At 36.2% G+C, this 15,855-nt stretch overlaps 1 protein-coding gene across 1 annotated transcript in view; it reads left to right on the top strand.

Annotated features, from left to right (window-relative positions):
• Positions 1 to 1,607: 1,607 nt before the first annotated feature.
• Positions 1,608 to 15,855, top strand: part of LOC128998689 (Fanconi anemia group I protein) — a 41,618-nt gene continuing 27,370 nt past the window's right edge. Inside the window, exons 1-3 of the mRNA XM_054424931.1 lie at positions 1,608 to 1,861; positions 2,779 to 2,889; positions 15,437 to 15,612. Of these exons, the coding sequence (XP_054280906.1) occupies positions 1,766 to 1,861; positions 2,779 to 2,889; positions 15,437 to 15,612 (383 nt within the window). The 5' untranslated portion in view covers positions 1,608 to 1,765. The remainder of the gene's footprint in view (positions 1,862 to 2,778; positions 2,890 to 15,436; positions 15,613 to 15,855) is intronic.

The following is a 15,855-nucleotide window of genomic DNA, read 5'->3' on the forward strand; positions in this document are numbered from 1 at the left end:
ATCGACCTCCGGACCTCACGCAAAATTAAATTTTTTTTTTCCAAAATGTTCGAAATTTCACGTTGATTTCAAAAATGATTGTCGTTTTTTTCGGAAACGTCCCGTTTTCCCGGAAAGTGGGAAAAACGGGAAAAATATTTTTTTGCTCAAAACCCATGTTGTGGGTACTCAAATTGTGCGGAATTTCCTCCTGAACAAGAATATGTAAATTTCATTACGATCGGACCACTATTAAGTAAAATATCACCGAAAAACGGAAAAACGGGGAAATTTTTCTTTGCTCAAAACCCATGTTGTAGGTACTCCTGAACAAGAATATGTAGTTTTTATTACTATCGCTTTTAAGTAAAACATCACCGGACAGGTTACCTAATCTAACATAACCTAACTTAGGTTTGGATTAGGTTAGGTTAGGTTAGGTTAGGTTAGGATAGGTTAGTTTAGGTTAGGTTAGGTTAAGTTTGGTTAGGTTAGGTTAAGTTATGTTAGGTTAGGTTAGGTTAGGTTAGTTTAGGTTAGGTTAAGTTAGTTTAGGTTAGGTTAGGTTAAGTTAGGTTAGGTTAAGTTAAGTTGGTTTAGGTTAGGTTGAGTTTCGTTAGGTTAGGTTAAGTTTGGTTAGGTTAGGTTGGTTTAGTGTACCTAACCTAACTTAACCTAACCTAACTTAGGAACTTAGGTTAGGTTAGGTAAGTTTATTAATAACATGAGTATTGTAAGTAAACTAACCTAAACTAACCTAACCTAACCAAACTTAACCTAAACTAACCTAACCTAAACTAACTTAACCTAAACTAACCTATCCTAACCTAACCTAAGTTCCTAAGTTAGGTTAGGTTGGGTTAGTTTATCAATAACATGAGTATTGTTAGTAAACTAATCTAAACTAACCTAACCTAACCAAATTAACCTAACCAAACTTAACCTAACCTAACCTAAACTAACTTAACCTAACCTAAACTAACCTAACCTAACCTAACCTAACCTAACCTAACCTAACGAAACTCAAACTAACCTAAACCAACCTAACCTAACTTAACCTAACCTAACCTAACGAAACTCAACCTAACCTAAACCAACCTAACCTAACCAAACTTAACCTAACCTAACCTAACGAAACTCAACCTAACCTAAACCAACCTAACCTAACCTAACTTAACCTAACCTATCCTAACCTAACCTAACCTAACCTAATCCAAACCTAAGTTAGGTTATGTTAGGTTAGGTAACCTGTCCGGTGATTTTTTACTTAAAAGCGATAGTAATAAAAACTACATATTCTTGTTCAGGAGTACCTACAACATGGGTTTTGAGCAAAGAAAAATTTCCCCGTTCTCCCGTTTTTCGGTGATATTTTACTTAATAGTGGTCCGATCGTAATAAAATTTACATATTCTTGTTCAGGAGGAAATTCCGCACAATTTGAGTACCCACAACATGGGTTTTGAGCAAAAAAATATTTTTCCCGTTTTTCCCATTTTCCGGGAAAACGGGACGTTTCCGAAAAAAACGACAATCATTTTTGAAATCAGCGTGAAATTTCGAACATTTTGGAAAAAAAAATTTTTAATTTCGCGTGAGGTCCGGAGGTCGATATAATTACCCTTTTTTGTGCAGAGGCCCTCACAGCAACCAACTTAAAACTCAAAGTAGTTAATATTGCTAATGAATTATGCCAAGGAACGGTTAATTACGTTCAAACTTTTGCTTCAACCGTACGTTAAACTAAACCCTAGGCCTACGCGATTTCGTTTACGGCTCAAGTAAGATGTTCAAAAGACTTAACGACTTAGGCCAAACGAAGCTTAAGAATCCCGAATCTACAGAATTAAACGAATATGTTGATTCTTTGGACGGCAATGAGGTAAGAAAATAGGCCTAGGCTAAGTTAGTCTGTTAGCCTATATTTTTTGTCTAAGAATAAGCTTAAAACTAGGCCCTAGGCCTATCTTAAGGCTACTATCATTAGGCTACCGATGTAGCCTAACATAGGCCTAGGCTACATCTCCCTCCTAGTGCTGCAGATAGTTTCTTCTCAGGATGAGAATCAATAGGCCTAAGTAAACCCATTGATGCTACCAATAATTACTTTCCATAACTCACCTAGAATGTTCTAAAAGATGTGTTATTTCTAAAAGAAGCCCCATCCAAGGGGCTACTTTGAACAGTCAGAAAAATATTTTCTTTGATAATAGGGTGTCCACTACCTATAGGTTTTACGTGTGGTCACTACTGGTATTTTGGGGTCCACTAATGACGTTTTCACAATTATTGAGTTTAAGTGTGTTATTATGCTTAATAATTACATTAAGTTAGTCATTAATTATAAGTGTGTATATTACTCTTTAATTCCTATAGTATGCATAAATGTTACCATTGGTCCTACCAATTGGTATTTTACTGGCTAAAAACTTGATAAATTCAGAATATGGCCCAAAGGGTGTCCACTATTGGTATGTTTTAGGCCCTAATGCAAGGGACAAGGGAAATTGGCTGCACTTTATGTCCTAAGTTACACTCATTCGAATGTAAATATTGATTATTCGATTGTTTCTTCCGATATATCGTTTGGTTAGTTACTTAGATTAACCCTACCTAACTAACCAAAGGATAGGCTATAATTTATCGAATAATCGATATATCGATCGATATTTTCATTCAAATGAGTGTGTAGGCCGAGAAATTTTCTAGGCATAAAACTTGTATAAGGCCTAGATCACATAAATCTTTTGATGATTAGTTATGTTGAAAGTTTGTTATAGGCCCTATTTAATTTTACAGATAGTTTCTACGTTGAAAGAAAATCTACTAAAACCTGAAGCTCCTCAAGCATTGAATTATTTACTTCTTGGCTTCAGTGAAAAGTCTACATCACAAAAGAAAAGACTTAAAGTAAGTTTTACTCAAATTGACACATAGGCAAATGTATTAACCCTAGATTGGTATCTTTGGTTTGTAAGTCCGATGATGTAATAGTTTTAAGTTCCTGCTCCCCCCTCTAGGGTGTAGGACTTGTGTCTCCTGCTACCTTCCTACCTCGACTCTAGTCTACCACTAGACGCGGGGGCGTAATTTTGAGGTTACAGATTCGTCTGCAATTGTGTAATTCGGTCCCCTACACCGAAGACACCTGGGTGTGATTGGTCCAACAGACCGAAGACACCTTAAATGAATAATAGTACTAGGCCTATTGACACAACACGTTCATTGACAAGTTAAAATACTATCTTGACTTATCTTTTCCTAAGACCATAAAAAAGACTAAACAGAGGAAAGTACAGAAGATAACTCTTAGTCCACAAGCTTTACAGCTTAAGACTGAATTGAATGATCTCTACTTGAAAACAAAAGACTTGGAGTCCACCCACTTTATGCGGGAATATTATAAGCGACTAAAATATAAATACCGTGCAGTCATTAAAGAAGAGAGGTCCAATGAGATATTTAAAAGAATTCAGTCGTCTGATAACAAAGCGAAAGAAATCTGGCAAATCATCAATAGCAGAAGACCAAAGAAATCGAATGATTTTAAAGAAATGTGTATCAGAGATGATAACGGTGAGCCGACTTACGATCCCTTGCACATTGCCTCCAGATTCAATGATAATTTTGTCAAAGTCAATGTTAATAACTCAGAGAATGGATTGAAAAGAAGTGTGGCATTGGTAGGACGACCTAAAGGCTCACTCTTCCTCCATCCAACATCAAAGGAAGAAGTAAAAGAAGTCATTGCCTCTCTAAAAAACAAAAATTCTGCTGGTTCAGATGAAATTTCAGTACGAATCTTAAAGAGTATGTCAGATCTACTAGCTGGACCAATTAGCCACCTGATTAATTTCTCTTTTGTCTCGGGTTGTTTTCCAGATGCCTTAAAACTTTCAATAGTCAGACCAGTACATAAAAAGGGTGATGAAAAAGACCTCAATAACTATCGGCCTATATCCATTTTGACTGCTATCTCGAAGATTTTTGAAAAGGTTGTTTCAATTCGTTTGACAAATTTTTTAAAACAACATAATATAATATGTGAAAACCAACACGGATTTGTGAAAGATAGATCTACGACGAGTGCAATGTTTGCCCTTATTGATGACATAGTCTGCTCTCTTGATAAAGGAAACTGTTCCACGGGACTGCTTTTTGACTTGAGTAGAGCTTTTGACTCTGTTAATCATGACCTTCTAATAGAAAAATTACATAACTATGGAATAAGAGGTTTGGCGTTAGAATGGTTCAGGTCATACCTGAGGGACAGGAGGCAGTGTGTACGGGTATCGTCAGTCGATGAGCATGGATTTCTGCGGAAATTCAATTCACCTGAGCTCCCTGTCTCGAGAGGTGTGCCCCAGGGCTCCATCTTAGGCCCTACACTTTTTCTCCTGTTCATTAACGACCTTCCCATGGGTGTTGAATCAGCTAGGACCATTCTTTATGCCGACGATACATCTCTTTCCTTGTCCAGCCCTGATGTAGAGACTCTTGAGCAATTGACCTTCTCTGAAGCCAACAAGCTAGTTCAGTGGTTTGAGAACAATCTGCTTTCGATAAACTCTCAAAAGACTCAACTTCTCAATTTTCATATCTCTGATCGATCTTCTAAGTATTTTAGTTTTCACTTGGATGAAGTTCCAGTACACCCAATAGAGAAGACACCGTTTCTTGGGATGATCTTAGATGAGAAGATTAATTTCCATGACCACATTCAATACGTCATCAATAGGGTAAGTTCAGGGATATTTGCCATCCGCACCCTTGCAAAGCTAGCTAAGCCCGATGTCCTTCTTTCTGCTTATTACGGTCTCATCTTCCCTCATCTCGTGTACGCCTTGCCTATCTGGGGGTGTGAGAACAAAAGAACTCTATTTTTATTCCGCCTTCAAAAGAGGGCAATCAGAGCCATCTTTTCAATGAATAGACGTCAGACTTGTAAACCAGTTTTTCTATCTTACGAAATATTAACGTTCCCATGTCTCTACATCTACAAGACATTATCCTTTCTGCTCCAAAACACTGGCAAGTTTAACACTCCAACAGACCATCATTATAGTTTGAGATCCACAAATACCCTCCCAGTTCCTAGACACCACACTTCCTTCTTTCAAAACCATCTCCGATATAATGCAATAAAAATGTTCAACCATCTTCCCTCTCACCTCAAAGCAGTATCAAACCATCTGAAATTAAAAAAAACCCTAAAATCTTTTCTTTTAAAAAAAGCTTATTACAGCGTCCGTAAGTTCCTGGCTGACGGCTAAAATAAACTATCAAACTTGTTTGATCATAGGTATCTTTAGTGTAAAAAAAAGAACAGTTATTATTTCTTATTTAAGTCAAGAAACTGTATGTTTTGCTAAATGACATGACCAATGCATGTAATTGTTATTTTGGTTAAATAAATGACTTATTGACTTATTGGCCTATATATAATGTTATATTTACTATGTACAATAACATAATGTTTTTATATAGGCTAAAATTATATAGGTAGCCTAATTATTGTAATAATTACTTACAGGTAGTTTATATATATATCTTGTATTTACATAGTTATATACATAAAATATTTATTAAATACAAGAACGGTCTCACAGTTTGAAGACACGAAAGGTGTAGATGTAGGCTAATCAAAATCGCCATTACTCTATGGGTAAAATAGGCATTATTTTTTTGAAGTCTCTGTCAAACTTTAAAAATAGACAGAATTCTGATGGTTTATGTTTGTTTACATAAACTAGTTCATAAACTTTCATAATATATATCAGTGTAGGCTTTAGTAATTTAAAAACAGTACCTATTAAAACAAAGTTTTATTTTATGAACTTTTGATACCTGAAAATCAAAGGGTAATATAGACCCCTTTCTATATTACCCGCGGGAAGACGCAGTTTAGTGCAATGTTTGCTAAAGTTTCTGTTGTTTGCCTAGCCTATTCGTTTTTTCAAAAATATTTTACCAACACTTAGAGGGGTTTTATTTCAAGATAAATCCCCTAAACAAGTAAACATATATAGGAGTAATAATTTTACAAAGTTTTATCTTTTATGATTATAGTTATATAGACAAAAATCTAGGCTATAATGGTCTCACAGACCGAAGACACTAAATGTGTGATAAAAATCATGACACCACTCTAGGGTTAAAGTGCCAAACACTTGGTCAATTGTAAATGTATGAGTATCTAGTACTATACTAGCCTATATAGGCTACTATATTGTAATAATTTATGAGGGTTTAGCCTAAGAAAGAAGATTGAAATGTCAGGAATGTGTTAAACTTAGAGGTGTGAACAATAGGCCTAGTTGTAACTTAGCTAAGATTATGCTATTGGTGTACATGATGTGATCACATTCCCAAGAAGGCTACAGTCATTATTTAGGCGTGTGTTTTTTTATGTTAAATGAAATGGTTTTAACGTGTTTGTATTGTGCTACCAACACTATATGGTGTATGATTTAGAACAGAAATTAATGAGGTAAGTTATGAGTCTGTAATGAATTATGGTATGTAAAAGCTTTGTTACTGGTTAAAGGCCCGTTGTCCAAGAACGCGTCTGTTGCGTCTGACGCTGAGTAATAGACGCTAGCGATGGACGCTCATTGACTGCTAAGCATTGATTTCAATGGGCCCGTTGTCCAAGGGAGAGTCTCTAGCGTCTGACGCGGGGCACTGCTCCGGGGGCAGACGGGATCGCTGATGGCCAGCGTCTATTGCGTCTATTGCATTGTTGTTTCTGTGTTCTCCCGTATACTCCATACTATACAGTATCTTAATGTAGTGGCTATAGTCAAAGACATATAGGATATGATCTTAAAAAATTGCAAGACAATGTCTTATGGTTTTTTTTGTAGTATTGGGTCTGCTGAGTGACATACTAGAAGTTGCCAAAAATCGGTCCATGGTAAACCCCTTAAAATCATGATTAAAGATTAAAAATGGCGGCTTTTCCCAACATTGGACAAATAAAAAAAATTATTCCACATGCATTTTGTTATGCACATTTTTTGAGATATTGACTTAAGATCACCACCAGTATTTATTGGGTGGTTAGTACTTCATTTCGATAGGAAACACGTTTGTGGCCGCCATATTGGATCCGCCATATTGGATATACATATTTTTTTATGTAATGGTAGTGTTGTGACACATCATTTTACAAAACTAGATTTTCATGCTGATTTCAATGCCGAAATCCGTTTGAAAAAATCTTGTTTTCATTTTAAAGATATATTCAAACGAAAACTCTCCCCCATACATTTCTTATAGACGTTTCGTACTTTTATCATTTTTTAACCCTCCAAGTGTCCATAGTTTAGGTCTTAATGTCCACCTATTTTTGGCGCATTTGCAAGGTTTTATTAAAACGGATCTGAGAAGCTTAAAACAATGTTAATTCTAATGTTCTATATACCATTTTGTTTGGAAAATCATGGGCTTCAATATCATACATAAAACATAAGGAATATTTGTTTCAAAAAAATTTTTAGGTAAAAAAAAAATTATTTTGGAAAAATTGAAAAAAATAAGTTTGCGCTCAATGAAATTGTATAAATTATAGGCCTATAAATATTTGAAAATAGCCACTTTGTTCTAAATTTAATGAGGATTACAAATATATAATCATATAGTGAGGTAAGTTATCAAATAAATAAGTTATGAGTGAAAAACGGATTTCAGTACATAGCGTTTGGCTAAGAATGCATAGCCTAACCATAGCTAGGAATCTGGCTGATAATTTACATCAATATCACTACCTACTTCTTCAGGATCATCAACCAGCCCTTCAAAATCACTTAGATCTTCTTATAATGCACCACGTATATCACTACTTTTGATTTTTAACACTAAAACAATGATAAACGTAATAAAACACATCAGTCATCGGTCCGAGGATAACCAAGCTGTTTACGAATACGCACGTCAGCTGTCTGCTACAATTACGATCGGCTCGGAGAACATACAGCGCTGAGACAGACCTCTGGAGAAAGCTTAGAATATAACGGAAAGAACGATACCTAACTCGATCCAGTTCAATCCGATTCAGTCAGTCATAGAGCCTTCGCCGTTTGATGTTCGTGCGTCGAAAAATCGACGCGTGACACTACACAAAGTGTGTAGCGCGTTGATTTTTCGACGATGGACGCTCGGAGGGTTAAAATAATTTTTTTAAATCTCCATATCTTATTAATGTTTGCAGTTCGTTTTAGCCTTAAAATATTTAGTAATGCAAGGGCTTCCATTTGAGCTATTGATCTTATCAGACGAGTTAGAGACCAGCTACAAACAAAAACACAAGATTAAATTTATCTTTTTTAAAAATTTGTTTTTATTTAAAGATTTATATCTCGGGTTGTTAATACGCCACCAAGTTCTTTCTGGTCTTAAATTACTCAGTAAATTGTTCGTTAAACTCCCAAAACTCTTTATAGTCTTAAATTATTCACCAGAGTATTGACTGTCATCTTAACTATGGATTACATATTGGGAGTTATTTCGAATAGGGGACATGTGTCTTTAACTAAAGACAAATTTCAAAATAATAATAATTTAATGTTAAATCAAATTATCACAACTTAAACTTTAAAGGATTTAAAGGATCTTAAACTGTTTCCTTTAAAAGTAAAAAAAAATCACTTAACAGCCTCTGGTCTGCATTAAAGTGGTTTTTTATAAGTATTTGCCTCACTTCTCTTTTTGAAAACACTGTGGGTACACAATCGAGGTTCACTAAAGGTTAGAATTTCTTTGTTTTCTATCTCTTCGATGAATAGGATCTTCAACACTTTGCTCTTACACTAATAGTGAGAGCAAAATAAATTTTAACACAGTCAGCAACCAACTGTTGAACTGAATAGACACGTTCTTGGACAACGGGCCTCTAAGCGATCGACGCCCAGCGACCATCGCTCGGCGATCATCGCTCTGTCAGACGCAACAGACGCGCCTTGGACAACGCACCTTAAGATCAGCAGATTCTTCAGACAAGATTTATTATACGGCAAATGGTCATGAAGAAAACTTTGGGCTTAGTTTGAAACTCTTACAAAATTATGTTTAAGTTTCTCAAGATGGACTGTCAACCTTTGGACTACTAGGAGAGGTTTCTAACTGTTTTTAAGCAACCCAACGGCTGTACTTAAACAAAGATACATAAATGTTGAAGATTTGGTCTGAATGAGATTGGATTTGTCATCTGACATAGAGATTCATAGCAATACATGTTTCTGATGATGTAGGAACTATCCAGGTGACCAATATTTAGCATTGGTCATCTGTATATTTCCTGTATTGCCAGGAACACAGGCTCCTAGTGTCTTCAGCAAAATGTAAATCCTACAGCAACCAGACCACAACTAAGGTACGGTAACTAAAACATTTATGAAAATGGAGTCTTCTGATAATTTAATTTTATACTTATATAAGTCCAGAGAAGCATACAAATAATGTTGTCAGTACCTATAAGATTTGAGGATATTGAGGACTTTTATAATGGGCCTATTCTTGTTGTATACCATGATACACAATTAATTGTGTATAAACTATATGGTAGCCTAACTATCTTGAGATGAAAAACTTTGTAATTCAAAGCACTATTCAAAGAGTAAGGAGCATTTCTATGTTATGCAGCTAAGTGTGCACCGATTGCACACTTTCAAGTACAAACTTGTTCACTCCCTAAGTGACTATCTAGCCATCACAACGGTGTTGTTGCACAGCTCATTGTTGCATTTTTCAATTTTAAAATGTGCACTACGGTTGAAAATCCCACAAGTTATCAGGTTCGATCTGTAATGCGGGTTTTATTGATTTGGTTGGAAGTTTTGTGAAGTGTATAGAAATCACGTAATGGATAATTAAAGTTCAGTCCGGAAATGACGCATTTAGTTTGTTCAGTCATCTTAATGATGTAGCCATCTAAAAATGTTAAAACTGCCCCCATTTGGCCTGTTAACATTATCAGCACCCATCGTGTGAAAAATTTCTGTGGACCTAGCTTTTGTGTGGCAATTTCAAACAATAAGCTTTTAAGCCCCCTCTTTGTCATGTTGCTTCGGCCAATTTTAAACTGAATGGACCATTTCCGGAAAGAACTCTCATTTATAACTATTTTTCCCTTACATTTCCCACACTTGACCAAAAATGTCTACAGCTGTTAGCTTTTTGTCTACAAAAACTGTATTACAGACTGTACCTCACAACTAGTGGGATTTTGAAATGTAGCTCACGTTTTAAACTTGAAACTACAATGGGCAGTGCAACTGACGCACCCAGCAGTGTCAGAAGGAGAAATAGAGCAGAGTATATTTACTTACTGAATATCCCTTGTAATATTTCCATAATGATAATACTCTAGTAGGCTTAATCATAATTTTCTATTATTCAACAGGGTCCTAGTCTCTTTTATATAAGAAAAATACTGTATTAGAAATAGTATGATTGTTTTTTACAACAGATTCAAACTAAGGTTTTTTTTTTATTTAAATGAGACAATTTAAAAAGCTATGTATATTCTGGATGTATTTTTCTGTTTACTACCATAACACTTTATCTTATCAGTGATTGCATCTTTATGTGGAAAAAAAACATACTGAGACACCTTATTTATCAGTACCATGAGAGATCTTTGTCTGTTCTCTATAAAGTAGCATTTAAGACACACAAACATAGTACCACAATACATACAATACAATACATAGCAAAATTTAATTTACTTCTTGTATAGCTCAGTTGGGTCGTCCAAATGTTACCTCATATAACTGTTGGTTCATATTATTGTTACATTCATGTATACATTTTAGCTAATGTCCCATATATCGGGAATAAGCTATTACCGTAGGTCTCGTGGTAAGACCTAGCCTTGGGACTGATACACTTTTTAATTTGGAGGTCGTCAGAGGTCAAAACACAATCTGTTTAATTTGTTTTTTGTCTAAAACAATCAAAATTTTATTATGTAATCTATTCATAAGACCTAGGAAGCTGCCTTTGTCTTTTGAATTAGTGCATTTAAGTAATTGCCTGTTGCGGTATAAAAACCAAGAAATGTATATCTCTACTATCAGTTTTAAGAACTTTATTTCAGTACGTTATAAGGTCAATTGACTATAAGAGTGTAAAAATAACTTGTAAGTGTAAAGCTATAGGTCGGCCGTTTAGAAAACGACCTGCGCTAAATTTTTAGCGCATGTAGGGGAGGTAACGGTGAGGGAGGGTACGTTCCCCCTCTCCGCCAATGGCCGTTTTCACAAGGTGTGTGCATAGTGACGTCACGTGCAAGCTGAACTTGTTTTATTTTACCAAATCATATGTTTTCTTGTAATTTCCCAAAGACTTTCGAATGACAATCATTACGAATTAGCATTGAATATACAACACCATTTAGCGTTTTATATCCAATATAGTGTTGTATTCAATATTGAATATAGTCAGAGTGTTATACAGTACAGGGTGCGGCAAAAACCGATCCATTTTCTGCAGAGCACTCTTCAGCGACAGGTTGCCTGAAAGTGGTGGGAGTAGGCTCGTTGGAAAGCTTACACAATGCCATTTTTTCTAGTCACAGAGCAGTGGTCGCCTGAGCTACGTGCGGTTGTTATGGAGTTGTTTTGAAAAAGTATTGAAATCATTCATTGCAACTCAGCAGCATAAGTAGTTTTGTGCATTCTTTCAATTAAGGCGACATGGAGAAGTTCCGTTGCGTATAACAATAATGTGGTGGGTTACTAATGTGGTGGTAGAACAACGGCTTCTGCGTTGAAAAGGAAGCTGAAAGGCCGACCAAAGTCATATTGGATGCCAAACAACGAACATTCGACAGAGTTCGTACTGCCGTGGAAAACAGTCCTCGCAGGCCCGCCTGAAAACAAGCGGCTTGCCGAACATGTCTGACTGCTCAGTTACACGAATTTTTAGGTTAATTTTCATCCCTACAGATTAGTTAGAATAATAATCTTTTTAATGTTGTTATCCATACAGATAATCACGACGGAACCTCTCCATGCCGAATTAATAAATAAAAGCACGGAACTGCCTGCCACTAAGTTGCAACATAGACTTAGGCCCCGTTTATGCACCAAGAGCGGGAGCGGTAGCGACAGCGGGAGCGATTTTCAACACCATTGAGTTAAATGGGGCTGTTTATGCACGAAGAGCGATAGCGGTAGCGGTTGACCTCCCGCTGCGGTTTCTAATTTGACCGCTGTGTAGTTAGAAATCGCTTGGAATAGAGCGGTTTTCAACTACATTGAGTCAAATGAGTCTGTTTATGCACGGCGGGAGCGGCTGCAGCCAGGGTTGCCAACTTGACCCACGCGCACGTGCACTTAGGACAAACAGTTGTGTTAATTATTTGACAGAGTTTCAGTTGGCAAGACTGTGTCCCCCTTCCATTCTCCGTTGACCAACCGCTACCGCTATCGCTTGCACAATTTTGACAAAATTTTCACAGCGGAGCGGGCACGCTATCGCCCCGCTCCCGCTCTTGGTGCATAAACGGGGCCTAAGCAAAACAAGTAGACTCCTCATCCCATTGTAAATATTGAAGCTTAGTTTTTCGTGTCTAGTTCATGTACGTCCACACTGATCGCTGGGGTAGACAACATTTTGTTTCTATTATTTTAGGGTTATTTTCATGATTTGTGCTTTACTATATGGTTATATAACTAGGAGATTAGTTAAGTTTTATGATTAAATCGTTTTATTTGGTTAAATGAGGTTTTAAATTACTGAAATATTAAGAAACAAATTGTAAACAAAACATAACCTCTACAGTTGGACGTACAGAACTAACAATAAAATACCTTCGCCGCAGCAAGCCTGCAGACTTAGCAAATTTCCATTTGCCTGATTGGATTTACACTAAAATGTCACCTTAACAATATCACATTTATTCCCTATTTAAATAGAATTAGTTTAACGAGTAGGTTTGCTGAAACAAGGAAGGGTAAAAAATTGTGTTTTTTTAATGTAAAATGTTAAAAGGTACTGTAGTTTAGTAAAAAATTAACGTATTTTCCAAATTTGATCAAAATATGTTCATAAACAAGCAAACTACAACAGTTGACTTATTCTCAATAAGAATAACATAGGAATTTTAAAATTACAACTTTTTTGAATTTTTCTTGTAACCATTAGGCGCATAATGACGCTTCAATATACTAAATTATTTGTTTTTTAAGCTCTACAAAATGGTTTAGAAAGAAATTGTGAAATTTTGTGTTTTTAGGGTCAAAAATGGGAAAATCCTATTTTTACCCCATAAACCCCCGTTCCCATAGTCCGATCATGCTGGTTTGCGAACTCATTCTAGTTTATCCCGCTTTACACCTTCAATCTAAATTTCATCAAAATTGGACAAAAATTACTCAAGTTATCGCGTTCACGGACACACACACACATATATATATATATAAATCTATATATAAAAATTTGAACGAATGGTGTTTTTGCCCTCTGGGGACATCAAAATGAAAAAGTAAATCAGTCCCGGGCCTAGGTCTTACCATGCCACCTACGGTAATAGCTACTTCCCTATAGGGAAATTCGCTATTTGGCTTCAGCTGTTCCATAAGGATGACAAATCTACTAAGGGAGTATGATTTATCTATGGTTGCAATAATGACTGATTTACTACTTTTTTAAAGCGACTGGATAACAACCGCGTGTACCTCATACAACCACTGCTCTATCATTACAAGAAATGGTATCACTTCAAAAATTTACTAGACGCTTACTGAATGGCCTCTCTCGTTTTGCGAAGTGGAAAATCATGACCATAGCAAACAATCACGAATACAGGACCCACCGCAACGGCTGTTGCCGCAATACGGACAATCATCACGGATCTCGCCGCGATTAAGATATGGCCGCAATAACAAAGAGTCATGGAAGCTGAGATAATCGCAGGAGATTATCGCGGATGTTGCCACGATTGTGTAAGACGCAAATAACGTGACTGCAATTATAATGGCGTTGCCACCATCGCAAGTAACGATCACACATCTTAGTAACGGCCTTTTAGTGAATTTCCTATATACTGTATAAGTTATCACCGTAGTACTCATGGTAATACCTCTGGACCCGGGATGGCAAGGCGTATAAAAGAAGGTTTGTGCACGCACATCCCCCACCCCTCCAATCAGCCAATCAAGTATTTACTGCTTTACTGTTTTTCGGTTAAATAGTACCATATAACTGTAGTCGTGTTATATTGTATAATACTACTACAGTATATTCATTCAATGTTGAATACAACGCTATTTTGGATAAATAAAACTTAATAATAGTGTTATATATTCAATATTTGCTGATTCCTAATGATTGTCATTCGAAAGTCTTTGGAAAATCAAAGAAAACATATGATTTGGTAAAATAAAAGGTAAAATAAAATAAAGGGTGGGGCTGGGGTGGCAGCGGAGTGGGGGAAGAGCCATATTCTGTCTCACTCCCACAGCTCGGTATCTCTCTCTCGCACCAATGCTACGAGGAGGACGCTTTCTAAGCGGCTGACCCATAGTGACTTAATTCTTCCATACATACTGCAAACTCCAGCAGTAAATTTGAACTCTTCAAATTTTTTAAAAAAGCTTGAGGTGAGCCGAGTACTGAATTCAATCAAGCACTTGCACACCCCAAGTAACTTAAATCTGTATCATCTAGTTGACTCTCAATAATCCGGCATTTGTCAGCCCAACACACTCAGGTATCCAACATTGTGAAAGAATGAGTCATCGGCCAAAATAAGGAAATTATGTTTTTTGTTGTGACAAGAGTGTCTTGTTTTTCGGATCTAGTCTGACTATGCGCTACTTACAGTGAATAGTTTTCATTATTGAGAATTCAGATGTAAACTAAAATCAGTTAGAAAAAGTTGGCTACACTAATGTGTATTACTTGATTATTATTTAAATGAACTCAAATACCTATTTTCTTATGTTAACTTATATGTGATACAGCTATGCCAAATTGAGTACCTACATATTTTGTTGAACAGGTTGTTGGTGCTTTGGATGGATCACAGAGCACTATGGGACTGTTCTGTGATCTATCCAAGGCATTTGATTGCATTGAGCATGATATTCTCTGTGAAAAACTTAAATATTATGGATTTAGTGACTCGGCGGTGTCCTGGATAAGATCATATTTGGACAGTCGGTATCAAAGAACGATAGTAATTCAGAACAGCTTTAAACACGTCTCAAAATGGCAGAGGGTTAAACTTGGTGTACCACAAGGCTCAATACTAGGGACTCTGCTTTTCCTTTTATATATAAATGAATTACCTTTAAATATACCCTCAACTCTTAAACTTTATGCAGATGATACATCAGCAATATTACATAATGCAGCACGATGGAATTATAAAATAAATCAAGTTTAGTTCTCTGATAATGTTGTTTTCGTTGTCTACAGTAAATGTTGATGCTTACATATTGTTTTTCAGGTGTGTGAAGCAATCATCAATGAGATCCAAGGATGTGACATCTCTAGTCGCAGCTCAGTCGCATTGTCCAGTAGGATTGCTCAGGAGCTGGGCAAGTTTCCCACCTCACATCTCGTCTCTGTGGCTCAACTCTGTGTTGATTTCATACGCTCCTCTACAGCAGACAGCCAAACATGGTGAACCTAACTAGCCTATTTACACTTCAGTCAATGTATTCTTGTTACCTTGGCCTAATTAATTTGTTGGATATCATTTAAATTCCAAAGAGAGCTGACTTTTTTCTAAATATACACAATAGGCTTCTATCTACAGTGGAACTCCAATTATCTGAATCAATCGAGACTGTACCACATTTTAATGTTAAAAATACAGATAATAGTGTTTTTACCAAAATTCGGGGTATTTTATAAAAAAGTAGG

The sequence above is a fragment of the Macrosteles quadrilineatus genome, unplaced genomic scaffold (genome assembly GCF_028750875.1).
Source record: "Macrosteles quadrilineatus isolate MER2022 unplaced genomic scaffold, UCM_ALF_1.0 Scaffold_1__1_contigs__length_201487025, whole genome shotgun sequence".
Taxonomy (NCBI): Eukaryota; Metazoa; Arthropoda; class Insecta; order Hemiptera; family Cicadellidae; genus Macrosteles; species Macrosteles quadrilineatus.